Below are 27,784 nucleotides of genomic sequence, written 5' to 3'. Positions count from 1 at the left end.
TTGTGGCAGTTCTCTGCTTCTTCAGTTCCGTAGCTCATGCCTGGTGATGCCCTCATCATTTTAAAAAGGCATGGGCGCTTAACCGGTGGCCCTCTGGCTATTACAGAACTACAAGTCCCATCATGCCTCTGGCTTGGACATGAAACATGGCAACTAGGAGTGCAAAGCTTAACCACCTTAAAGGGATGAGCTTTGCGTGCCTTAGCTGCCGTGCTTGGGGTGCCATTAACGATTAGAAGGTATCGCAAGCCCGACATGCGTTTTTCACGCATTCATGAAACGCTCGGGTGTGAAATGCCACCTTGTGATGGAAATGAAGGGCCCCTAACTTGTTAATGCTCATTATGACGCTCCTTAACATGCGTTGTGTTACGGCAGCCCATGTCCCTCCAATGTGTCTAAAGACGCCTTTTTTTTTTTTTTGGTAGCGCAACGCACCATGCTGCCTTGCGGCCACCAAAGGGACAAAGTTCAGGATGTAGTAGCAGGAGGGGCAGAACTCAAGATAAGCATCACTAGAGAAAAGAGAGCTCAGGTGAGGTGTAACCAGAGGTCCAGAGCTCAGGTGAGGTGCCACCAGAGGACCGACCAGAGCTCAGGTGGGGTGCCACCAGAGGACCAGAGCTCAGGTGGGTGTAACCAGAGGGCCACAGCTCAGGTGGGGTGTAACCAAAGGACCAGAGCTCAGATGGGGGTGTAACCAGAGGGCCAGAGCTCAGATGGGGGTGTAACCAGAGGGCCAGAGCTCAGGTGGGGGTGTAACCAGAGGGCCAGAGCTCAGGTGGGGGTGTAACCAGAGGGCCAGAGCTCAGGTGGGGGTGTAACCAGAGGGCCAGAGCTCAGGTGGGGGTGTAACCAGAGGGCCAGAGCTCAGGTGGGGGTGTAACCAGAGGGCCAGAGCTCAGGTGGGGGTGTAACCAGAGGGCCAGAGCTCAGGTGGGGTGTAACCAGAGGGACAGAGCTCAGGTGGGGTGTAACCAGAGGGCCAGAGCTCAGATGGGGACGGGGTGCCACTGCCACCAGAGGTCCAAAGCTCAGGTAGTGTGTAACCAGAGGGCCACAGCTCAGGTGGGGTGTAACCAGAGGTCCAGAGCTCAGGTAGGGTGTAACCAGAGGTCCAGAGCTCAGGTGGGGGTGTAACCAGAGGTCCAGAGCTCAGGTGGGGGTGTAACCAGAGGACCAGAGCTCAGGTGGGGTGCCACCAGAGGACCAGAGCTCAGGTGAGGTGCCACCAGAGGACCGACCAGAGCTCAGGTGGGGTGTAACCAGAGGGCCAGAGCTCAGGTGGGGTGTAACCAGAGGGCCAGAGCTCAGGTGGGGGTGTAACCAGAGGGCCAGAGCTCAGGTGGGGTGTAACCAGAGGGCCAGAGCTCAGGTGGGGGTGTAACCAGAGGGCCAGAGCTCAGGTGGGGTATAACCAGAGGGCCAGAGCTCAGGTGGGGTGTAACCAGAGGGCCAGAGCTCAGGTGGGGGTGTAACCAGAGGGCCAGAGGTCAGGTGAGGGTGTAACCAGAGGGCCAGAGTTCAGGTGGGGGTGTAACCAGAGGGCCAGAGCTCAGGTGGGGTGCCACCAGAGGACCGACCAGAGCTCAGGTGGGGGTGTAACCAGAGGGCCAGAGCTCAGGTGGGGTGTAACCAGAGGTCCAAAGCTCAGGTGGGGGTGTAACCAGAGGGCCACAGCTCAGGTGGGGTGGAACCAGAGGGCCACAGCTCAGGTGGGGTGTAACCAGAGGGCCACAGCTCAGGTGGGGGTGTAACCAGAGAGCCAGAGCTCAGGTGTGGTGTAACCAGAGGTCCAAAGCTCAGGTGGGGGTGTAACCAGAGGTCCAGAGCTCAGGTAGGGTGTAACCAGAGGGCCACAGCTCAGGTGGGGTGTAACCAGAGGGCCAGAGCTCAGGTGGGGGTGTAACCAGAGGGCCAGAGCTCAGGTGGGGGTGTAACCAGAGGGCCAGAGCTCAGGTGAGGTGCCACCAGAGGACCGACCAGAGCTCAGGTGGGGTGCCACCAGAGGACCAGAGCTTAGGTGGGGTGTAACCAGAGGGCCACAGCTCAGGTGGGGGTGTAACCAGAGGGCCAGAGCTCAGGTGGGGGTGTAACCAGAGGACCAGAGCTCAGGTGGGGGTGTAACCAGAGGGTCAGAGCTCAGGTGGGGGTGTAACCAAAGGGCCAGAGCTCAGGTGGGGGTGTAACCAGAGAGCCACAGCTCAGGTGGGGGTGTAACCAGAGAGCCAGAGCTCAGGTGGGGGTGTAACCAGAGCACCAGAGCTCAGGTGGGGTACAACCAGAGGACCAGAGCTCAGGTGGGGTTCCACCAGAGGACCAGAGCTCAGGTGGGGTGTAACCAGAGGTCCAGAGCTCAGGTGAGGTGCCACCAGAGGACCAGCAAATTTGGTTGGCGAGGAGAGATGACCCCCAAGGCTCAACAGATTTGGTGGGGGAGGAGGGCGCCCTACGACACAGGTGCGCCTCCTTAGTGTGTTGGGGTGTCATTGAAATTAAAGGAATGTTATGCGCATCACCATGCGGCGCTTTACCGCAAAGCGGGAGTATAATGGGCCCTAAAAGATCCAGCAATAAATCAGAGAGGGGGGCCCCAGATTTTGCCGATCTAATATCTCATTTGTCATTGCAGAACGGCGCTCATGAAGACTCCATAGACTTTCACAGTCGGACGCCATTACACTGCGCCGGTGAGTGTCGCATCAAAAAAAAAAAAAAAAAAAAAAAAAAAGGTCTGGGCCGCTCAGGAATACCTTCCTCCTGCTGGGTTCAGGAACCGACCAGCCATTACACGCAAGGCAGAGAATCCTCCTCCATGTATTGGAGCGATGAACCTTCCCCCCTCCCCTACGTTGTCTGAGTGCGGTGCGATCTTCCACATTTTTATTACCATTGGCCGGTTATGGGAAAAGTGATCACTGGCGGGAAATTTAAATCAGATTCTTCATAGAAATAGAACAAAAGTATCGAAATCTGGCTTGAAGTGTATCTAAACACAACAATGTAACACATTGTATCTTAGCGCTCCTTAGGAAGGGGGGTCACATCTATGCGTATCTAAACCCAACAATGTAACACGCCGCAGCTTGCTGCACCTTAGAGTGGGGGTTCACATCTATGGGTATCGGCAATGCGTGCAAAATCACACGCTTTCCCAACACGCTCAGAAACGCGTTGCCACTTGAGGGACCAGGCCTATTTTTTCAAACTTGTTTACAAGTTAAAATCATATATATATATTTTTTTGCTACAAAATTACTTAGAGCCCCCAAACATTATATATTTTTTCAGAAACCCTAGAGAATAAAATGGCGGTCGTTGCAATACTTTATGTCACACCGTATTTGGGCAGCGGTCTTACAAACGTAATTGTTTTGGAAAAATTTACACTGTTATACAAGCTGTACACTCACTACTTTACATTGTAGACAAGTGTCATTTCATCAGTGTTGTCACATGAAAAGATAGAAGAAAAGAATTACAAAAATGTGAGGGGTGTACTTACTTTTGTGAGATACTGTATCTCTCTCTCTACATATATATATATATATATCTATATATAATGTTATTTTTATTTCTGGTCTCCTTCAGCCACCTCCGGCTGTGTCTCCAGCATTCTGCTCCTGTGTGACTCTGAGGACACCATCCTGGACGCTGCCGATGATGTGAGTACACCCCATCAGGCGGGATCGGTCCTGAATAGATCACAATGTGTCCTTGTATAAATATTAGATCCTCCCTCCATCCCCCGGGTGTACCGGCTCCTCCCCCTGGACTGAAACAGCTTCCCCTGATTTCACCGCACACTGTGAGCTTCTCACAATTGCAGCAAGTCAGAGAGAGCTCTGCCTCATTTCCTGGCTGGAGGACGTCCAGTATTATCTAGTTCTTTCCTCCCCCAGCCTAACTGTCCCTGGCCCCGCCCCTTTCATCAGATTGTGTACAAGGAGGGGGGGGGCAAAAGGGGCACGTGCCCCCCAGACTTAGCGCAATGGACTGACTGTCTCTGGCCCCACCCCTTTCATTAGATTGTGGACGGGGGGGGGGGGGCAGAAGGGGAACGTGCCCCAGACTTAGCACAACAGACTGACTGTCTCTGGCCCCGTCCCTTTCATCAGATTGTGGACAGGGGGGGGGGGCAGAAGGGGAATGTGCCCCAGACTTAGCACAACAGACTGACTGTCTCTGGCCCCGCCCCTTTCATCAGATTGTGGACAGGGAGGGGGAGGGGGGCAGAAGGAGCACGTGCCCCAGACTTAGCGCAACGGACTGACCGTCTCTGGCCCCGCCCCTTTCATTAATTGGATTTCAGTTCTATCCACCATGGAGGCTCAGCGTCACATGTGGGCGTTTCCACGGCCCGACTAGGAACGCCCACTCTTCCAGGCGTTCCTACCACCCATCAAGGCATTTATATTTGCATAACCCCTCCCACTGCTTGCATCAGAGCTGAGGGCTCTTGGGAGGAGCACGGAGACCGGATGCTGTAGTGTTATCAGTAAGCTATGTATAACCCCCCCCTGCCAAGGCCCCTCCCACCAGACATGATCTGCTTGCGTTGCATAGAGAAGCACAGGAGGTTGTTTAAGCAGCACCGTGCCCCTTGGAAATTCCTATAAAATCCCAGCAAATTTTCCTGTTCATACGGATCCAGCTCCGCCATCTGTTCTCTGTTCCCGGTCCTCTCACCGTCACTTTCAAATATTGTTTCTGCAACACAGGAAATTCCACCAGACTTCTTATCGGCAATGTCGCCAATATCCCACGCTCAGAGTGGGGGGGGGGGTTCAAAGAGAAATAAACTGGGAGGCCAGCATTGAACATCTGCAGGAGGGGGCAGAATGTGGCCCCCAGAAAATGAAGGAGTTTACTTGGATAAAGTTCACACCGAGCTGAGGCTGAGCGCAAAAGGGGGGCAACATGTCATTGTGTCAGGGGGCAATGTGTATGGAATGATCCCGGCCTCTTAAAGAGAACCCGTCTTATAAATTATTTAATTGTGCAGGCTTACTTAAAAATATAAATATAAATATATATATATATATATATATATATATATATATATATATATATATATATATATATATATATATATATATATTTATTTTTTTATTTTACACATACACAAATACTTTAAATGTATTTTAAAAAAAAATTTTTTTAATAAGGTATTGCCGCTCTATGAGGCCAAAAAACACACGATATCCGCTCCCAAAAAAGCTATAAATATTATTTAAATAATAATACACAATAATACATAATAAAAACAAAATAAATACATTTAAAAAAAAAAAAATATATATATATATATATATATATTTATAATATATATTATATATATATATATATATATATATATATATATATATATATATATATATATATATATATATAATATATTATAATATATAATAAGGGCAATACAATGGTTTTAAATTGTACGGATTCACACCTGAATGCCTGTCACTCAAAAAAAAGCACAGGAGCTTCTTTTCAGGTAAATTTCGGCAATGTTTGGGCACAGAGATTTCATTGGACATGCCTGGAAAAAAGGGTTTCAATAGAAGTCTATGGGGCCAAAAACAAAACAAAACAAAAAAAAACAGAAAGAAAGAAAGAAAGAAAGAAAGAAAGAAAGAAAGAAAGAAAGAAAGAAAGAAAGAAAGAAAGAAAGAAAGAAAGAAAGAAAGAAAGAAAGAAAGAAAGAAAGAAAGAAAGAAAGAAAGAAAGAAAGATCACATACACACAAAAAATAAATAAATAATAAAAAAAAAGACACTAAAATCTTTGACATGCAGGAGCCCTTGATCCCATAAAAGCTTACATGTGCTAAGGTAATTTTAATAATAATTTTCAATCTGAATGTTTCATAAAAAAAAATCCCTTGTGATCCCGCCATGGAGGACCTCGTTCAGTCACTTCCTGTTACAGCGTGACAATGCTCTGCCCCAATCTCCCTCTTGTGCTCCTGCATCGTCACCTTGTCACATGGACCTTCCATGGAGACTACAAGTGGCCATTTCACTACAGGCACTTCCTGTTATAGTGTATGCAAAACAATAGTGTAGCACTTTAAATAATTAACATAGGTTTAAAAAAAATACTGACGCGTTTCGTCCAATGGGACGTAATCAAGGGGTCAATATAGCGGTCTACAACTTCCTATTAGTAACAACCAGTGCCGGGACATGGTCATCCAGTACCCAGGACAAAGATGCCAAACTGCCCCCCCCCCCCGCCTTTCATTATGTGCAAGCTTAGGGGATCCTATGCCTAGCAGTTTTTTGCGCTTATCAAAATCACTGTCGCTGTCACTACTCCTGTCAGCCTTGTAACAGAAGGAAGGCACTCTTCTATTCTACTGTAAATTACTGTGCCGGGGGCAGCCGCCCCTCCCGCCCACCCCTTGTCCCAGCCCTGGTGACAACACTCTGTCCCCCGTCTCCCTCCTGTGCTCCTGCATTGTCACCGTGTCACATTGACTTATAATAAAATAGACACTACAAGTGGCAAAGGACCAAAATGTCCAAAAGGTTACAAAGTTGTGCCCGGTTATATATGTAAATTTAACTCTATTTTTAAAAAAAATTACAGGATGGACGGACACCACTTATGATCGCCGCACAGCGCAACCATCCTACCGTCTGCTCGCTGCTGCTCGACCGCGAAGCTCAGGTGGACCTGTCGGACCGCGACAAGAAGTGAGTGAAACATTATACTGCTTGGTAACTAAAAATGGCCGGTCCTGACCCCTCCCCCCCCCCACCACCTCATTATTCTGCCATGTCTGACCCTCATTTTTGCTTTTGTGCGGCAGGACGGCGCTTATTCTGGCCTGCGAGAAGGGCAATATCCAGGCGGCCGAGACCCTCATCACCAAGGGAGCGGACCCCCAGCTGAAGGATAACAAATTCTGCGACGCGCTATCCTACGCTAGCAGGGCACGGGATGAGGCACTCAAGAAACTGATCCAGTCTGCCCTGGACAGGAGGAAAAATGGTGAGGACCCCCCCCTTCTATCATCTGAGATTAGGTGCAGAATGGTGGGAGACCCCCAACTTCGAGTTAGAAGGTAACCCAAGTTCACATCCTGATCATGGAAGCGTTAATTTAATTTTAAGGGTGGCTAATGAACACCCCAAACTATAGCTGACAATTATCCTAGGTGGGTGGGTCGGGTGGGCATGAAATATCTTTACGCATGTTGAATCCCAAGGAAATGTTAACACGTCCTCATTTTTTTCTCTCGCAGCACAACTGTCGCGGATTCAAGATGACCAAACTGCACTCGGGGTATGTGCCACACGAGCCTACTTGGAAACAGACAGTTGCACTGGAGATATGGGGGTGCAAAAGGAAACCCTTGGGAGGCACAGGGATGCACAAGGACACACGCAAAGACATGGGTACACTGGAGAAATAGGGGTGCACAGGGCACACTTGGAAGCATAGGGATGCATGAAGGCGCACTGGAGATACAAAGGTGCACAGAGAACACTTGGAGGCACAGGAGCACACTGAAGACACTTGGGGGCACACTGAAGACACTTGGAGACACAGGATGGCACTGGAGACACAGGGGCGCACATGGATGCACAGGAACACATGGGAGCCAAAAGGGGCACAGCAAACACTTGGAGGCACAGGGGTACATTGGAGGCACCTAGAAGCACAGGGATGCACAAAAACACACTGAAGACACAGGGGTACACTGAAGTCAAAGAGGCATACTGGAGACACAGGTGGTGCACAGGGAGCACTTGGAGGCAAAGGGATGCGTAGGAACACACGGGAGACAAAAAGGGGCACACAGCAAACACTTGGAGGCACAGGGGCACACTGGAGGCACAGGAGCGCACATAAACACACTTAAGACACAGGGGTACACTGGAGTCAAAGGGGCGCACTGGAGACACAGGAGCGCACAGGGAGTGCTGGGAGGCATAGGGATGCATGGGAACACACTGGAAACACAGGGGTGCACAGCAAACACTTGAAGGCAAAGGGATGCACAGGAACACACTGGAGACACAGGGGTGCACAGCAAACACCTGGAGGCACAGGGGCACACTGGAGGCACTTGGAGACACAGGAACACATGGAAGACAAAAGGGGCACAGCAAACGTTTGGAGGCACCTGGAAGCACAGAGATGCACAGAAACACACTGAAGACACAGGGGTACACTGAAGTCAAAGGGGCATACTGGAGACACAGGTGGCGCACAGGGAGCGCTTGGAGGCAAAGGGATGCACAGGAACACACCGGAGACAAAGGGGCACACAGCAAACACTTGGATTCACAGGGGCGCACAGTAACACACTTAAGACACGGGTACACTGGAGTCAAAGGGGCGCACTGGAGACAGAGGAGCGCACAGGGAGTGCTTGGAGGCACAGGGGTTCATGGGAACACACCGGAGACACAGGGGTGCACAGCAAACACTTGGAGGCACAGGGATACGCTGGAGGAACAGGGGCACACTGGAGGCACAGGGGCACACTGGAGGCACAGGGGCACACTGGAGGCACTTGGAGACACAGGGGTGCACATGGATGCACAGGAACCCATGGGAGACAAGGGGGCACAACAAACGTTTGGAGGCACCTGGAAACACAGGGATGCACAAAAACACACAGAAGACACAGGGGTACACTGAAGTCAAAGGGACGTACTGGAGACACAGGTGGTGCACAGGGAGCGCTTGGAGGCAAAGGGATGCACAGGAACACACAGGAGACAAAGGGGCACACCACAAACACTTGGAGGCACAGGGGGACATTTGAAAGCACTGGGATGCACAGAGACACACTGAAGACACAGGTACACTGGCATTAAAGGGGCGCACAGGGAGTGCTTAGAGGCACAGAGTCACAAGGGTTACACTGGAGACAAAGGGGTGCAATCGACCATGGGACATGGAGGCATGCAGAGAGGCAGAGGTACAGCAACACTGGCATGAAGGGCACATATAACCAATTGCCAGGCACTAATCAGGAGAGCTGTCTCTTGACCAGTCAAAAGAGCTGTTTCCTGACTAACTGTGGTGCCGATAATCTGGGTGAAACCTGGAAGTACCCATGGCCACACGTCATAAAGGAGGCCAGGGGCTGAATCCCAGGATAAGGGAGTGTTGCACCTGTGACAACTGTAGAATTTTGGATTTCCCATCACTTTCTTTCTTAGCGGCAATGGTCATCAGGAATAGGGAGGGTTACCCTTCTGAGCAAAGATAAGACCTTGACAGGGGTTCTAACCTTTTCACAAATACCAGTTTTAGTGTAAATAATCTTTAATTTGTTAGCTTTGTAGACTCTAAATTTATATCTAAGCCAAATAATGCAAATAAATAGCCCATCTTCTGAGAGTTTAGCCAATTGCCACAGATTCATGACCACAAGAGTGTTGAGAATTCCACGATGACCAATGGGCCATTTTACATATTTTCTTGACCAACAGGTAAAATAAAGCCAATATTGTACAGAATTTACAAATACCTGTTTATTTTCAGGCTGCTTCCCCAAACTCAAAACATGAGCAAGAACTGGTCAACATATGGAAGAAAAGATTTCACGAAGAACAAAAGCGAGGTGTGTGGATACAAGGAGAACTGATGACGAAGACCCAAGAAATCGAGAGGATAACAGAGGAACAGAGGATAGAAAACAACAGAATTAGAGAACTAGCTGAGAGTTTGGAGGGTCTTTTGGACAGTCAACCCGAGAACCTTGGTGCTATGGCTGGAGTTCCTACCTCAGACACCTGTGGTCTGTTGACTGGAGTTCTGGAACGAGTTAGGACTTTGAAAGATCAGATAAACGAGAAGCATCTTCTAGACCAGAGGGTCAAAATCCTCACTTCCAAAGCTGCGGAGGCTGAAAAGACAAAATACCAACACCAAGAGGAAGCAAGGCTTCTACAAAGTGAAGTTGCTGCAGCAAAGGAGAAGGAAGAGGGCGCAAGAAAGAAAGTGATGGAGCTGGAAGGCCACTTGGAGAACATGAGGGAGGTGTTGTCACAATTTGAGAAGCGCAAGCGAATACAAAGTACAGTAGTAGAAGATCTGCAGGAACAGATCTCAGAGGTGACCAAAGAAAAAGAAGAGCTCCTGGCGCAGTTACAAAAATTGCAAGAGGAAAATGGTGGCAATGGTCAGACAAAGAGATCTGCCAATGGCCAGGCATTGACTGAAATGTCCACGTTGAATGAGTTCCTTATGAAGCTAAAAAGCAATTGTGTTAATGTTGAAGTAATGCAAAACAATGAAGTATCAAAGAGGTGCTCGGGTTACGTGCCAAAGGACATTCTGGAAAAAAACTCTGAAGACTGGAAAACCACCGTGGCATCCATAGAGAATTATATAGCAACAACCGGGAGATTACAACAGAACGTAAAGTCATTGCAAAAAGCAGACTCTGATCTTGTAAATGGTACTACGAAAGAGAAAACCAAGGGGAACGGTTCAATCAATGCTTTAGAACACTATCGTCCAATAGAAACCAATGTGCCTTGTTTACAAGAAGACTTAACCTACTATCCAAAAAACAGTATAGCTCAACTCAACAGAGGACCATCCCTTTACGATACCCAAAGCAGTGACCATACAAGGATTATAGATTCATTAAAACAAACTATTAGAGGCTTAGAGGCAGAATTGCTCTCTCTTAAGGCAACCAATGCCGACTTTCTCTCCAAAATGAACCAAATCATTCAGGAAAAGCAAAACCTCGAAGAAGGACTCCTCGCCCTGCAGGAGAGCATGCAGTCCGAGTTTGTCATGAGGCAAGAAACTGAACTTCGGTGTAAGGATTACAAGCACCAAATTGGAGTCTTATCCGATGAACTGCAGGCAGAGCAAGATAAACTCAAAAAGCTAAACGCACGACTGGAGGCTCAGCAAAGCGAAATGGCCATGCTGAGAGACAGCTTTCCTCCAGAGGTCCTTCAGGTGGAGAACAACAGAAGTGTCCAGATGTTCAGCTCGGACATCTTAGAAGAGCTCTACTGGAATGTTGGGACCCTGGTCAGGAAATATAATGAGGCTTTGCAGCGGGTGGCCACTTTACAGAAGGAGAACCTCAAGCTTCTGGATGACCAAGTTCAGACCATATCCATGACGGAGCACAAAAACATTCTCAATGAAATGAAGAACGACTTGCACGCCAAGGTCAAGGAGATAGAAGATGTAAAACAAAGGCTGTTCCAAGCCATGGGTAGCGTGGTGGAGCTCAAAAATCAACTTGAACTCCAAACCTCTAACTCCGTCCCAAAAGTAGAAGTGGAAAGCCGCATGGAGGACCTGGAAAGTGTAGTCATGGCTTTGAAGGAGGAGAATGAGGCCTGCAAGGTGGCACTAGAGGGCAAATGTGAGGAAGTGATCGTCCTAAAACAACAGCTGGAACAGGAGGCTGAAGAAAGCCAAACTTTGCGGCAAAAGGAAGTCAACCAGCTGCAGGAGTTTGAACGAACCAGGGACCATCTGGAGGCCCAACTTCGAGCGCTGCGAGAGGAAGTCCAGGTCCTAAACAAGGAATATAACAAAACCACAGAGGAGGCCAACCGGTGTAAAGACCAGCTGGCATCTGAACAGGAAAGGGGGGTGGTCCTACAGGGAAAAGTTAGGGAACTGGAGAGAGAGGCTGAAAATCTGAAGATGAAGGTCCAAAAGTATGAGGAAGAAAAGTGCCAAGTCAGTCAAAAGTACGACCTACTGTCTAGAGTGTCCCAGGAAAAACAACAGAAGGTAAGTGGAGGAAGCAGCTGGGTTAGTTACACTGATCCTCAATGTTTCTTAAAGCATATCCGAAAGATGTTTTCTTCATTTTAGATTGGGAAACAATTAGACTTAAAGTAAGGAATGTATAGAACCCTTGTCATGTCACTGCCATCCCGGGTTCTGTATTAGGGACACAGACAGTAATTTAATTAGCATGTTGATGGGGGGGGGGAGGGTGAACCAGGGAAAGCAAACTATCAGCAGATTAAACTTCAGCTTTCATTCCCATCATTCACTTCTAAACAAGGCATTTCCTTCTCTTAGATGGAGGCGTCTGCTAAGGAGTCCAAGTCCTTGTCGAAGGAGATCGAGCAGCTGCAGAGACGCTGCGCCGAGCTGGTGGGCCAGATGGAGGTAAGTCGCTGGGTCTTCTAGACCAGGGGTCTCCAAACCTTGAAAACAAAGGGCCATTTTACTGCCCCTCAAACTCCAAGGGGGTAGGACTGTGGCCAGTGGGAGTAGAAAGTAGTGTCAGTTGAAGGAATAGCACCCCATCTTTGGTGTCAGTGGGAAAATAGTGCCTGTATCAGTTAGGGGGGGGGGGGTCTCTCCTTGTTAGTGTCAGTAGCCCAACTTAGGAGTCATTAGAAGGAATAGCTCCTCACTGTTGGTGCCTGGGATAGTCCATCACTGTTGGTGCCATTGGGAGCAATAGCCCCTCATTGCTGGTGCCATTGGGAGAAATAGTGCCTCATCATTGGTGCCAGTGGGAGGAATAGTGTCCCATCATTGGAGTCATTGGAAGGAATAGTCCCTCATCATTGGTGTCATCGGGAGGAATAGTCCCTCATTGTTGGTGCCATTGGGAGGAATACTACCTCATCATTGGTGCGATTGGGAGGAATAGTCCCTCAACATTGGTGCCATTGGGAGGAATAGTCCCTCAACACTGGTGCCATTGAGAGGAATAGTCCCTCAACATTAGTGCCATTGGGAGGAATAGTCCCTCAACATTGGTGCCATTGGGAGGAATAGTCGCTCAACATTGGTGCCATTGGGAGGAATAGTCCCTCAACATTGGTGCTATTGGGAGGAATAGTCCCTCAACATTGGTGCTATTGGGAGGAATAGTCCCTAAACATTGGTGCCATTGGAAGGAATAATGCCTCATCATTTGTGTCAGTGGAAGGAATACTGCTTCATCATTGGTGTCAGTGGGAGGAATAGTGCCCCTTCACTGAAGTCATTAGGAGGAATAGTCCCTCATTGTTGATGTTGTTGGATAGAATAGCGCCTCATCATTGGTGTCAGTGGAAGGAATAGCTCTCCAGGGGCCAAATGAGGGCATGCAAAGGGCCACATCTTGCCCACGAGCCGCAGTTTGGAGACCGCTTTTCCAAACCAAGGGTTCCCAACCTTGTTCCTCATCTACCCCCAACAGGTCATATTTTTAGAACTTCCTTCACTTTGCGTATGTGCTTGAAATCAATGTCATATACTGAATACAATCATCACATGAATTACCCCGTTACAGTTAGCGGCATAGAAGTTTGTTTTATAACAGGAGGTTTTATGGTGTTCATATGTACAGAGAGAATGAATTAAGAAGACACGTTCCCTTAAGGCCTGACTAGACAGCTGCCATTGCCATTGACACTCTGCCCTCCAGGGGGAGCTCTTGCGTAGGCTTCCTCGTAACCACATTACATAATAACCCTTCCCATTGGTTGTACGCCTGTGGAGGCGGGTCCTATGCTGCCCCGCCACTTATGCATCGCTTTTTTTTTGCGTCGAAAGTATGCCCCCTCAAATCACCACTCGCTATGAAATAAGGGCTCATAGAAACAAAATAGGAAGGGAGTCCAGACATAACTGGGTCCGAGCGTTAAAAAGGTTTTGTTAATAAACAGATTCCTCTTTTCTTCGGCTTGTTAAAAAAAATAAAAATAAAAAATTTGCACAAGAAAAACACATAACATACCCTGCAACCTATGGAGCTGCTGCTAAAAATCAACAGAGAGCTTAACTCCGCCCCTGAGGGGCAACCCCAATGACAAAAAGGAAGACAGATCAGTTTAGATTACAGGTGAGCTTTAAAAGGAAAGAACTTGCTCTATTAATTCCTTTCACCGATCGCATGGAGCCGCTGAAGGACAGGGAAACCTAAAGCAGACGTTTACCAACTCCATGCATTTGATGGAAGGTATTAAAAGAAGGAGCGAGTCATTTCTGTGACTCCTCCCTTCTTTTGGGATGATTTGTATTGGTGGTGTATGGGAGGATTGCACCTTACACACGTGGTTCATCATTACTTCATACATATAGTTTATAGGCAGATTGGTCCAAATTACAGATGGTTTTTAGGAGGTGTATAGCCAACGCGTTTCAGTTACACTGTCCCCTTCATCAGGGCAATTGAATAAGAACTACAGTGCCTTGAAAAAGTATTCACACCCCTTGAAATTTCCCACATTTTCTCATGTTAAGACCAAAAACGTGAATGTATTTTATTGGGATTTTATGTGATAGACCAACACAAAGTGGCTCATAATTGTGAAGTGGAAGGAAAATGATAAATGATACAAATAAATATGTGAAAAGTGTGTCCCCGAAGTCCTCTTTCCAGTTAGAATGCCAGTTATTCTTATTGGCACCCCAAATGCGGTGCGATCAAGCCGCGATTGTTGCCTAACAGAATAGCATTGCAAAGCTCACATTTAAAAAATAAAAATAAAAAATTGATGGTCACCCAAAAAAGAAGCAGAAGCTTCTTTTGGGGCGACAAACGCTCATAGGGGCAGCCTATTAAAGTGAATGGGCTTCTCTATGCACAACACGCAAAAAACACATGTAAATCGTGCTTTCAGAGTCGCTCGTTCCTGCAATGTGATATCTGGACGGGGGGACCTGAAGGCACTCAATCCTCAATATGTAGAAACATGGCTGATGGCGAGTTTTTTTTTTTGTTTGCAGGACACCAACAAACGTCATCAGGAGACTATCGCCACCTACAGGACTCACCTGCTTAACGCAGCTCAGGTAACACAGGGAAGGGAAGCAGCCGTCCAACCAATTGGGGAGGAGGGGAGGGACTTGTACTTGTAAACCTGAATAAATTAATAAAAAAAAAATTAAAATCTGAACTTCGTGCCAAAAAAACTCTAATTTAAAATATATTCCTCCATAGCCACAAAGTATATAAACCCACCAAATGTCGTTACAAACCCAGATATTACCTCGTAAAAGTGGCAGTGACATCATCATCACTGCGCTGTACATAGCCTGTGCAGAGAGCAGAGCTGTGGGAGGAGCCCTACAGGCTCCACCCACTGCACAAAACTAAAGGAGGGGGGCGGAGACAAGGCCAGTCACCCTGCACAAGAGCGCAAAATTGTGGGAGGGGCCTCAGCAGGCTCCACCCACTACAGAAAACTACAGGAATGGGGGCGGAGACAAGAAAAGTCGCCCTGCACAAGGGGAGAGGGCAGAGATGTAGGAGGGGCTCCACCCACTACAGGAGGGGACAGGGAGAAGACCAGTCACCCTGCACAAGGAGAGAGACCAGAGCTGTGGGAGGGCCTCAACAGGCTCCACCCACTACAGAAAACTACAGAAGGGGGTGAGACTAGACCAATCTCCCTGCACAAGGATAGAGAGCAGAGCTGTGGGAGGGGCTCAACAGGCTCCACCCATTACAGGAGGGGGAGAAGAGAAGACCAGTCACCCTGCACAAGGAGAGAGAGCAGAGCTGTGGGAGGGGCTCAACAGGCTCCACCCACTACAGAAGGGGGAGGAGAGAAAACCAGTCACCCTGCACAAGGAGAGAGGGCAGAGCTGTGGGAGGGGCCAGCAGGCCCCACCCACTAGAAAACTACAGGAGGGGGAGGAGACTAGACCAGTCACCCTGCACAAGGAGAGAGAGCAGCAGGGATCGGTCTTTATTACAGGAAGCTCCTGCACAGAGGGGGAGCTGAAAATGCTATTTGCCTGGCCGTCATGCTAATCTAACAGGAGCCACCGGCCTGCAATAAGCATTGCTCATTATTTCCAAGTTGAGGGTGTCGATGACCTCAGAGAGCCAGCCAAGCAACCTGCATTTTCAGAACAGGAGATCAGAAAGCTTAGCCTACTGGGAGGGTTCTCTTTAGCTCAGTGAATTTGTTTGTCAGATGTGATCATTTCTTTTATACGATAAAAAAAAAAACAAACACACAATGGGGAGATTTTCACTCGCTTCCTGTCCTGGTGACACCTGTACAGAAAAGAGGGAATGGTTGTCTCCGAGACAGGAAGGCCTAGACAGGAACACATCCTAAGAAAGTTCTAGTGCTCCCTGAAATGCGTTTCGTCTGCGTCTTTATGTAGCTGTAGAAGTGTTAGAACCTCTGTAAAAAAGGTATTTATAGCTATCTGCATCATTATTGAGAAGGTTTCCCCCCTCGAAATTCCGCCAGTGAGTTCACAGACAAACCTCGGTACATCCAGGAAAAGTATAAACTCCTGACAATGTTTTTTTTGCCGTTATATCTTCCTGCCCCGGTGACAACCACTCTCTCATTCCTTGTATGGGTGTCACAGACAGGAAGTGAGGAAAAGTCTCCCCAGTGGGGTCACAGATGGGAGGTTTCCCCTTGAATTCTTCTTACTGGGTTCACAAAAACTCAATTTTACCTCAGCCAGGAAGGTCAGATCTCTGTATTACCATCTGTGACTTCCTGTGCTGGTGACACCCACTCCCCCATTCCTTGTACGGGTGTCACAGAGACAGGAAGTGAGGAAAATTCTCCCCAGTGAGGAAAATTCTCCCCAGTGGGGTCACAGATAAAGGGATTTCAAGGGGAAAACCTCCTAATAGGTTCACAAAAACTCCTTTTCAGTACAGGAAGGTCAGAACTCCTGACAATGTTTTTAATGCCGTTATATCTTCCTGCCCCGGTGACAACCACTCTCTCATTCCTTGTACGGGTGTCACAGGGACAGGAAGTGAGGAAAAGTCTCCCCAGTGGGGTCACAGATGGGAGGGTTCCCCTTCAATTCTTCTTAATGGGTTCACAAAAACTCAATTTTAGCTCAGCTAGGAAGGTCAGATCTCTGTATTACCATCTGTGACTTCCTGTGCTGGTGACACCCACTCCTGCATATTTTGTGCGGGTGTCACAGAGACAGGTAGTGAGAAAAAGCCTCCCCAGTGGGGTCACAGATGGGCGGTTTCCCCTTGAATTCTTCTTATGGGTTCACAAAAAACTCAATTTTAGGTCAGAACTCCTGACAATGTTTGTATTACTGTCTGTGACTTCCTTCAGGACATCATGTATAAGGAGCTCCAACGCGTTTCGACGTGTTTCTCCTATGCAAATAATAGCCTATGAGGAATTTTTAATACTTCCCCTTTCTATTCAAAACTAAATAAAAATGTATTTGTTGGCTGGCGTTGGACTTTGAGGAGGGACAGGGGATGGGGGGGTTAATGTCTGTCCTGTGGATGGTGTACCAAGGAGCTTGCAATCTAACAAGTGCCTGCGGGTCTTTTCTTTGTAGGGCTACATGGATGAAGACGTCCATCTAACGTTACATTGGATTCTGAAGATGCAGAACGACGTTGTTTACTGATCAGGAGACGTTTCTTCAGGAACTGCACTACAAAAGGCCAAAAAAAAAAAAAAATACAAAAAAAACACCTTCCTGCCTCATACAGACTCCATGCCGTCAGCAAGTGCCATACCCGTACCCCGCAGGGATACCAAGCTGAATGGAAAAGGACTTAAAATTCAGAGACGCCATTTTTTCGTAAAACACGCCAAATCACCGAATATAAGGCGGGATTTCCTGTTAAAGAAGTCCTCTGAGTGATGGATTTTTTTTTGCAGGTCAGGTTTACTTTTGTCTTTTAAAGAGACCCTGTCACCGATGTAAGGCCACCCTATCCTCACCTCTCCAGCACTTCCACCCTCCTGCCACATAATACCCAACCGTCAGGTGGGGATCTGAGCTTAGAAAGATCAAGGACGCAATCCCCCTCCCCCCCCCCCCCACGTCCAACGATTGGCTGCTAGCTCCGACACGGGGCGAAGGTCACACGCTCCTCCATGCCCAAAAGCGTTCGTTATCCTTTGGCGGAAGGAAGGAGCAACGATAAAAAGGCAAGGATAAAGTTGGTTGGAGGACGGATTGTCCTAAACAGACAAGGTGACAGGGTCTCTTTAAATAAAAAAAAATGCCAATAATCAATGCATTGTACAGCTGACACTCTAAAAGTCACTTGAAGAGAAGAGAGAGAGTCGTTATTCTCAGAGCTCAATCGACATTCCACCAGAGGGGAGATTCTGCAGCAGGAAAACTTAAAAAAAAGGCATCACTGGGTCTCCGTGCTTCTCTATGCAATGCAGGCAGATCATGGCTGGTGGGAGGGGCTGTACATGGCTTCCTGAGCTCAGCTCTAGGTAACGCCCACATGTGATGCCAAGCCTCAGTGATTGAAAAAAAAAAACCTGAAAACTGGTGAATGGAAGGGGGCGAGTGGAGGACAGTCAGGCTGGGGAGGAAAGGGCTAGATGACCCTGGATGGAGGGTGGAGGAGGGCTAAGGGGTGTGGCCATTACTCAGCTCAGCCAGCACAGAGCTTTGAAGGAGAAGGAGCACTAAGGGGTGTGGCTGAGCCACCAGAGAGGACTGGACGGGGGAGGAGTGCTAGGGGGTGTGGCTGTTACTCAGCTCTGCCAGCACAAAGAATTGAAGAGAGAAGGAGAACTAAGGGGTGTGGCTGTACTTAGCTCAGCCACCACAGAGAACTGGAGGGGAGGAGTGCTAGTGGGTGTGGCTGTTACTCAGCTCTGCCAGCACAGAGCACTGGAGGGGAAGAACAGAAAGCGGGAAAAAGGGGGGGGGGTTCCTCTCCCTGCACAGATCCAGGAAATGGAAAGGACACTGCCATACACTGGTAGCATTTTGTTCTCCTTCAATTTGTTAATCGTTGGGGTCAAATAGATGTTTATTTAGGGGGTGTGGCCGTTATTCAACTCAGTGACCTGGAGGGTAGGGGAGTGCTAAAGGGTTTGGCTGTTACCTCTGCCAGCACAGAGCACTGGAGGGAGAGGAGAGCTAAAGGGGTGTGGCTGTTACTCAGCTCTGCCAGGAGTGCCAAAGGGGTGTGGCTGTTACTCAGCTCTGCCAGGAGGAGCGCTAAAGGGGTGTGGCTGTTACTCAACTCTGCCAAGAGGAGTGCTAAAGGGGTGTGGCTGTTATTCAGCTCTGCCAGGAGGAGTGATAAAGGGGTGTGGCTGTTATTTAGCTCTGCCAGAAGGAGCACTAAAGGGCGTGGCTGTTATCAGCTCTGCCAGGAGGAGCGCTAAAGGGGTGTGGCTGTTATCAGCTCTGCCAGGAGGAGTGATAAAGGGGTGTGGCTGTTATTCAGCTCTGCCAGAAGGAGCACTAAAGGGCGTGGCTGTTATCAGCTCTGCCAGGAGGAGTGATAAAGGGGCGTGGCTGTTACTCAGCTCTGCCAGGAGTGATAAAGGGGTGTGGCTGTTACTCAGCAATGCCAGGAGTGCTAAAGGGGCATGGCTGTTACTCAGCTCTGCCAGGAGGGGTGCTAAAGGTGTGTGGCTGTTACTCAGCTCTGCCAGGAGTGCTAAAGGGGCGTGGCTGTTACTCAGGTCTGCCAGGAGGAGTGCTAAAGGGGCGTGGCTGTTACTCAGCTCTGCCAGCACAGAGCACTGGAGGGGGAGGAGAGAAGGCAGCATTTTAACAGAGAGAGAAAGCGGACGTTTCCTGGCCTATATCAATCACACATCTTGGCATACCGGAGTACAGGACCATAAAAAGATAATAAAAGACATGCTTTAAATTTGGTGATAAGAATCGGTTGTACTCTAGCTCTACCAAAGTCCTCTACAGACATCGCGGAGGAGCGGAGGCCCCTCCCAGGACCAATCAAATGCTTCCATCTCAGAAAAATACATAAAGAAACCAAAAAAAGAAACAAAAAAAAGGTACTTGGTAAAAAGTTGCAGGTCATTGTGTACAAGGCAACAGCTTAACGCCTTCACAAAGTGGACAACCCCTTTAAGCCCCGCCCAGTTAATGTGCCTTATGTACGGTCTGTCTATAACCTGTAAATACAGACACACTACAGATCGATTTTAATTATTCGGTTTTCTTATCGTGTGTATAATTGATACGAGGATAACTTATCGATGTTTGTATCATGTTACATCTTTTTTTTTTTTTTTTTTATGTAATAAAAACTTTATGTACAAGTAATTTATAAGCACAAAAAAACATTTCGACTCTTCTCTGATTTTTTTGCAGATACCCAATCTTCCTCCGCCCCGTGTATGTGGGGTGGTTGGATAATTTGATCGCTGGGGGGAAAATGTTCCTATGAATAGACTGTACCGATTGTAAAAGGCTGACCATACACTATACAATCCGATTGCATGGCCAGCTTCAGGGTCACTATACACATTACAATTAGATTGTAACGTGCGTGTGGTCACTTTTACTGAAATCATGTCGATGCGAGTTACGGCGCACGGTGGCGGCATCAGATTCAGCGATTTTTTTTTCATGGGTTTTAATGCGCTTCCTTTGATTTGAATGGAAAATGGCAACAAGTGCGACTCCAGCCAGGGAAAGCGATCGGACTGCGTTCATAAACACCGGTCATCGCAGGTCTTTTTAAAAGGGCCGGTCATCAGGTGATGTAGCTTTCGGTTGGATTGGTCGGTTGGCGGCCATCTTATATCTGGTGATTACGCTATGAAAATAATTTCTAGACATGCACACCACCGAAAAATTCGTTCATTTTCGTTTCATTCCTTTTTTTTCCCCGTTTTTTGTTTTGATCGCAATTCGTAAATTTGAAAATCCGAAAGTTCGAAAGAACGAAATCCGAAAATTTGAAATACTAACTAATAATAACTATTAAATTACAGGTATTGGAATTTCCTTTCAAATGTGGCTGTTGGTGAACGTAACGAATACCAATTTATCCGAAATAATGAATGTCGCATCTAAACAAATGGAGCGGAACGAATTAATAATAAATAATAACAATAAAACTTTTTTTTTTTACTATTATTATTTATTATTATTAATGTGTTCCATTCAATTTGTTTAGATGCGGCATTCGTTATTTCGATAAATTGGTATTCGTTATGTTCACTAACAGCCACATTTGAAAGGAAATTCCAATACCTGTAATTTTATAGTTGGTTACTATTTGATATCTTCGAATTTTTGGGTTTTTGGAGTTTCGGATTCAGAATTTTCGAATTTCTGAATTTTTTGAATTTTCGAATTTAGAACTTCCGAATTTTCAAATTTCCAAATTTTCAAATATCCAAATTTAGGATTTACGAATATTCGGAAAAATTCTTTAACTAGTTGCCGCCCGCCCACCCATGCGGCTCTCGGCACCCATGCTGGGACACGGCGCGACCCCGATCTCTGTAAAGAGCCGTGTCTGCGGCTCTTTAACCATGTGATCGGCTGTGTCCAATCACATCCGTCATGTGTGAACACGGAGATGCCGGTATTTGGCGCTGCTCGCCTCGCACTAACAGAGTGTGTGGCGAGGAGAGACGATCAGCAGCATTTCCACACAGGGGGGCATCTACATATGTAATCAATGCCCTGATTACAATAGCACCACCAGTGCCACAAATCAGTGCCAACAATCGGTGCCCACCACTGCCCACAAGTGCCACCAACCAGTGCCCATTAGCGATGCCAGTCAGTGCTGGCTATCAGTCCCGCCTATCAGTGCTGCCCATCAATGACCAGTGTCACCCATCAGTGCCACCCATCAATGCCCATCAGTACCGCCTATCAGTGCCACCTAACAGTGCCCCATCAGTGCCGCCTATCAGTGCTCAGTGCCACCTATTACTGCCCATAAGTGCGGCATATTGGTGCCTCCTCATCAGTGCCACCTAATCAGTGCCCACCAGTCCAGCCTATCAGTGCTCATAAGTGCAGCATATTGGTGCCTCCTCATCAGTGCCACCTAATCAGTGCCCACCAGTTCAGCCTATCAGTGCCCACCAGTGCCGCCTATTAGTGCTCATAAGTGCGGCATATTGGTGCCTCCTCATCAGTGCCACCTAATCAGTGCCCACCAGTTCAGCCTATCAGTGCCCATCAGTGCCACCTATTAGTGCCCATAAGTGCAACATATTAGTGCTGCCTCATCAGCACACATCAGTGAAGAAGAAGAATTACTTAATTACAAAATTAACTTTTTTTTTTTTTTACTTTTTTAGAAACTAAGTAAAAAATGTCTTTTTTTTCACAATTTTTGGTTTTTAAGTAAAAAAAAAAAAAACAAAAAAACAAAAAACGGCAGTGATTAAATACCATCAAAAGAAATCTCTATTTGTGTGAAGAAAATGATAAAGATTTCATATGTGTAAAGTGTAGCACGACCGTGTAATTGTCATTCAAAGTGCGACTGCGCTGAAAATTGGCCTTGGCAGAAAGGGGGGTAAATGCCCGGTAGGCGGGCGGTTAAACAAGTTTTTTCCTTAATAATTCGGATGTTTCCAAATTAACGAATTTGTCGAAAATTCGTTAAAAAAAAAAATTAAAAAAATGAATTTGGAATGAAACGATTTGCACACGTCTAGTAGATTCATTTAGTTTTGCGTGATGACGGACGTCGATGAATTGTACATCCGTGTGCCCCTCCCCCGCTGCAAAATGGGGCAAAGGGGGGGGGGGGAGAGCAGGAATGACTCCAGGAAACCCCCCCCTTCCCCTCCCCCATACATAAGAATGTCTTTGATCTCTCATCTCCCCCCCCCCTTTGCCTTTCACGGGTCTGTTTGTTATTTGCAGCACAAAGCAGGTGGCCGTCCCCGACAATGAACCCCGATTCCGCTACGGGGGGGTGGGGGGGTCCCCTTTATGCACCACACACCCCCTCCCCCGAGCGCGGCCTTGGCCAGCTCCCAGAATCCTTTGCCCCGTACGTCAGGCAAGTTGTTTCCGCGGCAACAAGGGCGCCCCTGAGCCATTCAGCGCGGGATCACCCGAGGAGAGACGGCCCTGGTGAAAAGCGTAGAGAGGGGGGGGGGGGGCGTGCGGCTGTTTGTTCTCTGCAAAAAAAAAAGGTCAACCGAAAAATAAAAATAAAATGCTGAGTTACAATTAGACTTTTAGTGTCTGAATTGAGAACTGCCTGCGCTGCGCTGGCGGCTAAAAAAATGACTTTGATGGTGAGGTTTTGTTTTTGTTTTTTTTTTAGCAGAGGCCCTAGAGAATAAAATAATGGTTGCAATTTTTTTTATGTCACACGGTATTTTGCGCAGCGGTTTTTCAAACACAATTTCCTGACAGACTCCATGGCAGCCAACTGTGGGTTAACCCCGCCTCCTCTCCAATGCTATAGGACCCCATTCCCATAAATGAGTACTCACCACTAGCTACTGCGTTCCTTTTTTGTCCTCCTCTATGGACCTACACATGCTGTTCGCATCAGGATTGAATGGATCCAGGATTGGCATACCGGTGCGGTGCAGCTCAAAAGCCCAGCCATGGGCGGGCGAGTAGCTTAAAGAGGCTTGAATGTTTCCCCTTGGTGGATGGGTGGTCGCCTCTGTATGCCCGGCGGACAGTTTTCATCAATGGCTGGCAAGGTCTGTGGCTGTATTTCATGCTCCATGGCAGTGTTTTTATATGTAGTCTGTTTTTCCCTGGTGGTCCAGTGTGTCCTGTTCCCCTCATGGCGGCTGGTTCGCGTGCGTTCCAGCCCGCCGCGGCACTTCCGGGTTGCGGCAGTCTCCGCCGCTGGCACCTGCGCTGTAGCCACCTTGAGAGCGAGGCTTGGCTCGCGCATGCGCAGGACGGCGGTCCGTTCGTCGTCCGCGCAGGCGCCGTACGGTGGTCTCCCATTGCGCGTGCGCAGTAGGAGATAATGACGTCACAAGCGTGGAATTTAAATTCCGCCCTCCTGTCCTGCTGTGTTGGGATCTCCCTTGGTAGGGAAAGGAGGAGTGGATCCCTGCTGGTCTCCAGGTGAGTGGCTGAAACCTCTTTTTTTTTTTTTTTTTTTTAAAAACAAGCAAAGGGTATATATATATATATATATATATATATATATATATATATATATATATATATATATATATATATATATATATATATATATATATATATATATATATATATATATATATATATATATATATGAATGGACTAACGATTGATTTTTCAGAAATAATATTCTTAAAAAAAAAAAAAAAATTTTTATAAATTAGAAAATAATAGAGAAGTATTCTTTCATAAATATAATTATATATATATATATATATATATATATATATATATATATATATATATATATATATATATATATATATATATATATGCGGCAAGAAGTTGTTTTCTTTTTTGCCTTGAATATGTGTTGATACATGATTTTTTTTTGTATCTTTTAAGCAGAGTTTTTTCCTAAAAACCTTCCCATGTTTGGTGCCTAGGTTTTCTTAGGCCATTATCCCTGCAGACTATTAAAGTGACATTCGCGTCCTAGGTTATGGACAATTCACCGCCTTTAAGTGGCCAGCCCTCACGCACAAGGTATGTGCTCGTGAGGGGAGGGGATGACATTTATGCACAAATGTTGTGGTGCTGATACTTTTTCTTCTCTCCCCTTCCCCCTCTTTTTTTTTCTCCAGCCCTTCTAGGTCGGACCCGCTAAACGCGGTCCAGAATGCCAATGACCTTGCCAAGCCACAATATAACTCATCTTCATCCAGACGAGACTCCCAGTCCGGATCCTACCAGAGGAGACGCTCTCGTTCCTCCTCAAGACACCGCTCCCAACGCCATGACAGCCGCTCAGACCACAGACCCTGCTGGGGATGTAGGACACGAGTTCTGGAGGGCAAGTCCTTATGTGACCGTTGCTTTGCCCGTGCGGTTGGGAAAAAAGAGACAGAAAACCAGCGTTTAGAGTCTCTTGTGAAACGGGTGGTGCAGCAATCCCTAATGGAGAGGGAGGCACCTCGCACATTGAGCCAGTCTACCACCGTGTCTGGCCCGCCGGCTGAAGAGGCCCATGATGGTCCAGGTACTTCCCAGCCCTATGTTGCTTCTCCTGACTCCTCAGAGGACGAGTCTATTAATGAAGAGGTCATTGGAGGGTTCGACTTCGCGATGGTTTCCCCTTTAATCAAAGCGATCAAGGAAGCCTTGAAGTGGGAAGACCCTTCCACTCCCCCAGCCAAGCAGAAAAAAATTCTTCAAGCACCTGGGGAAAGAACGCGCAAACTTTCCGCTCCTTCCGGAGCTAAAGGAAATCATTGAGGAAGAATGGAGTAAAACAGAGAAAAAGTCTTCCATGTCTAATAAAACCTCCAGATTGTACCCCTTCAAGTCCGAAGAAGTAAAGAGTTTGGAGAATACTCCCCTTGTGGATGCAGCTCTTATGCGTCTGGCCAAACATGTCACTCTTCCTCTAGAAGACGCAGTATCTTTCAAAGATGGGCTCGAGAGGAAGATAGATCTAGATCTAAAAAGAATCTATGGGCTCGCTGGTATGGCCTGCAAACCAGCCCTGGCACTAGCGGCCATGTCCAAGGCCATGGAGGCCTGGACTGAGAACGTGGAGTCCTTCCTTAAGGGCGTATCAGAAGAGCTGGCCGGAAGTTCAACAGCTGCAGAGCTGAAGCTTGCAGCGGTCTTCCTGGGGGAGGCGTCCATTGACTTGATCCGCCTACTGGCTCGTATTATGCTGTCCTCAGTTACGGCCAAGAGAGCCCTCTGGTTGCGTCCCTGGCTTGCTGACCCAGGTTCTAAGCAAGCATGGTGTAAAATTCCGTTTGAGGGGTCCTCACTGTTTGGCAATAAGCTTGACGATGCCATTACGCGAGCCACAGGTGGTAAATCGGGTTTTCTTCCCCAGGACAGGCGCATGCTGGGTCGAAAGAAGCCCCAGTTCAGAAGACGAAGCCCGGAGCGCTCCAGGGAAGCACGCTCCTACAAGCCTGGCCGGGACTTTAGGAAGAATTGGAGCAGAGGGCAGACATCCTTCCGCAAACCTGTTAAAAATCAAACGTCCAGTGCTGGTGATCAGGCTAAATCTTTTTGAGATTACGCCTGGGTGGGGGCTCGTCTGCTCCTCTTCCGGCACGTCTGGGTGGCCTCGATCTCAGACTTCTGGGTCATAAGGACGGTCTCGGCAGGCCACAGATGGGCCTTTTCCAGTACTCCTCACCCAAGGTTCGTCTCCACTCTTCTCCCTCGGGCAGAGGATCAGAAACAAATTCTGCTGTCCTATGTGGACCTCCTGAAAACTCAAGGAGCAGTGGTACATGTCCCACAGGACGAATGGTTCCAGGAGATATACTCCCCTCTCTTCCTAGTGCAAAAAAAGGGGGGCTCTTGGCGCCCAGTCATAGACCTCACATATCTCAACAAATTCATAGAGAACGGAAGGTTCAAGATGGAAACCTTGATGACCATTCAGAAAGCTATACAGCCAGGCGACTGGATGATATCGATCGATCTGAAGGACGCGTACTTCCACGTCCCTGTGGAAAAAGAATTACACAAATACCTCCGTTTCCAAGTAGGGTCGGATCATCTACAATTTATCTGCCTCCCCTTCGGCCTGACGACATCCCCCCGGGTTTTTTCGAAGGTCCTTCTGGCTACGGTGGCACTCATAAGATCAAGAGGGGTATGTCTTTACCACTACCTCGACGACCTGCTGGTGCTATCTCAGAACAGGGAGCAGTTGCTGGTCCATCGGGAACAAGTGATTTCCACGCTGTCCAACTTCGGGTGGCTCCTAAACTTAGAAAAGAGTCAACTGACCCCAACTCAGCATCTAATATATCTGGGAGCTCAATTCGATACAGTAGCAAACACTATCTCCCTTCCGTTACAGAAAATTCCTACGGTTCGAGACAGAGTCTCTCGGGCCCTACATGTCCGGCAAATGAAAGCCTCTCAGTGCCTGAAAGTCGTCGGCACGATGGTTTCCACGACTCCCATGGTAAAATGGGCCTTATGGAGACTGCGTCCCTTCCAGTCAGGTCTCCTTCGACAATGGAAGTCTGGGGACAAAAATCAGGTCATCCGCATAACTTCTACAATGAGGAACAGCCTCTTCTGGTGGCTTCAGCGCAAGAACCTTCTGACCTGCCATTCCATCGCTCCCATCTCTTGGGTGACGGTCACGACCGATGCCAGCGGTACCGGTTGGGGAGCCCTCTGCGGGTCGAACCTGGCTCAGGGCAAGTGGGATGCATGTCTTCCCAACCCAGGGTCAAACATCCTGGAACTTCGAGCGGCCTGGTGTGCCCTTCAGTCCTTCTCTCATCTCCTCATAGGGAAGTCAGTACTGTTAAGGATGGACAACACCACAGCGGTGTCGTATGTGAAGAGGCAAGGGGGCACTCGGAGTCCCACTCTCCTGTGGGAAGTCGAGCCCATCCTATTATGGGCGCAGAGAAACCTTTCCAACATTTCGGCAGTCTTTGTCCCAGGGGTCCAAAACACTCAAGCGGACTTCCTATCACGGACCGAGTTGGACAACAACGAATGGTCTCTTCACATAGAGACGTTCAGGTGGATCTTGTCGCTCAAGACCGATCCAGAGGTGGATCTGTTTGCTTCCCCCTGCAATTGCAAGCTAAAGAAATTCTACACCAGGGGTCTCTGCAGTCAAGCCATCGGGACAGACGCCCTGACGGATCAATGGAGGTTCAAGCGTGCATACGCCTTTCCGCCACTGCCAGTCATGCTGAGATTCCTGCAGAGGCTCCGAGCAGAGCCAGTGGAGGTGGTGACAATAGCTCCCTACTGGCCGAACAGGCCTTGGTTCCCTCTCCTGGTCCAGCTCAGTTGTCGGGACCCAGTGCCTCTCCCTCTCAGACCGGACCTTCTCTCTCAAGGGTCAGTCCTGCACCCTTGTCCTGCAGTGCTGAGACTGATGGTCTGGTTCTTGAGAGGGAGAGGCTGGAATCCCTAGGTTGTGCCTCAGAAGTAATATCCACTCTCATGAGCTCGAGAAGATCTAGTACAAATAAAGTCTATGGAAGAATCTGGTCCAAATTCGTGG

General features: G+C 48.0%; 2 protein-coding genes across 3 annotated transcripts in view; both read left to right on the top strand.

The window, feature by feature from the left end:
* ANKRD35 (ankyrin repeat domain 35) overlaps nucleotides 1–19,015 on the top strand; it is a 70,485-nt gene extending 51,470 nt beyond the window's left edge. For both annotated transcript variants that reach the window (XM_073609292.1, XM_073609293.1), the window contains exons 5-13: nucleotides 2,633–2,690; nucleotides 3,592–3,665; nucleotides 6,595–6,701; nucleotides 6,818–6,999; nucleotides 7,253–7,293; nucleotides 9,511–11,742; nucleotides 12,040–12,129; nucleotides 14,689–14,754; nucleotides 17,254–19,015. In XM_073609292.1, coding sequence (XP_073465393.1) covers nucleotides 2,633–2,690; nucleotides 3,592–3,665; nucleotides 6,595–6,701; nucleotides 6,818–6,999; nucleotides 7,253–7,293; nucleotides 9,511–11,742; nucleotides 12,040–12,129; nucleotides 14,689–14,754; nucleotides 17,254–17,325 — 2,922 coding nt within the window. In that variant the 3' untranslated portion in view covers nucleotides 17,326–19,015. The remainder of the gene's footprint in view (nucleotides 1–2,632; nucleotides 2,691–3,591; nucleotides 3,666–6,594; nucleotides 6,702–6,817; nucleotides 7,000–7,252; nucleotides 7,294–9,510; nucleotides 11,743–12,039; nucleotides 12,130–14,688; nucleotides 14,755–17,253) is intronic.
* Nucleotides 19,016–26,161: 7,146 nt separating this feature from the next.
* Nucleotides 26,162–27,784, top strand: part of PIAS3 (protein inhibitor of activated STAT 3) — a 54,310-nt gene continuing 52,687 nt past the window's right edge. The window contains 1 exon segment of the mRNA XM_073609069.1: nucleotides 26,162–26,890. Within this exon segment, the coding sequence (XP_073465170.1) occupies nucleotides 26,162–26,890 (729 nt within the window).

Source organism: Aquarana catesbeiana, linkage group LG13 (genome assembly GCF_042186555.1).
Source record: "Aquarana catesbeiana isolate 2022-GZ linkage group LG13, ASM4218655v1, whole genome shotgun sequence".
NCBI classification, from domain to species: Eukaryota; Metazoa; Chordata; class Amphibia; order Anura; family Ranidae; genus Aquarana; species Aquarana catesbeiana.
Note: the sequence above shows the minus strand (reverse complement) of the source record. Positions and strands in the feature narration are given on the sequence as shown.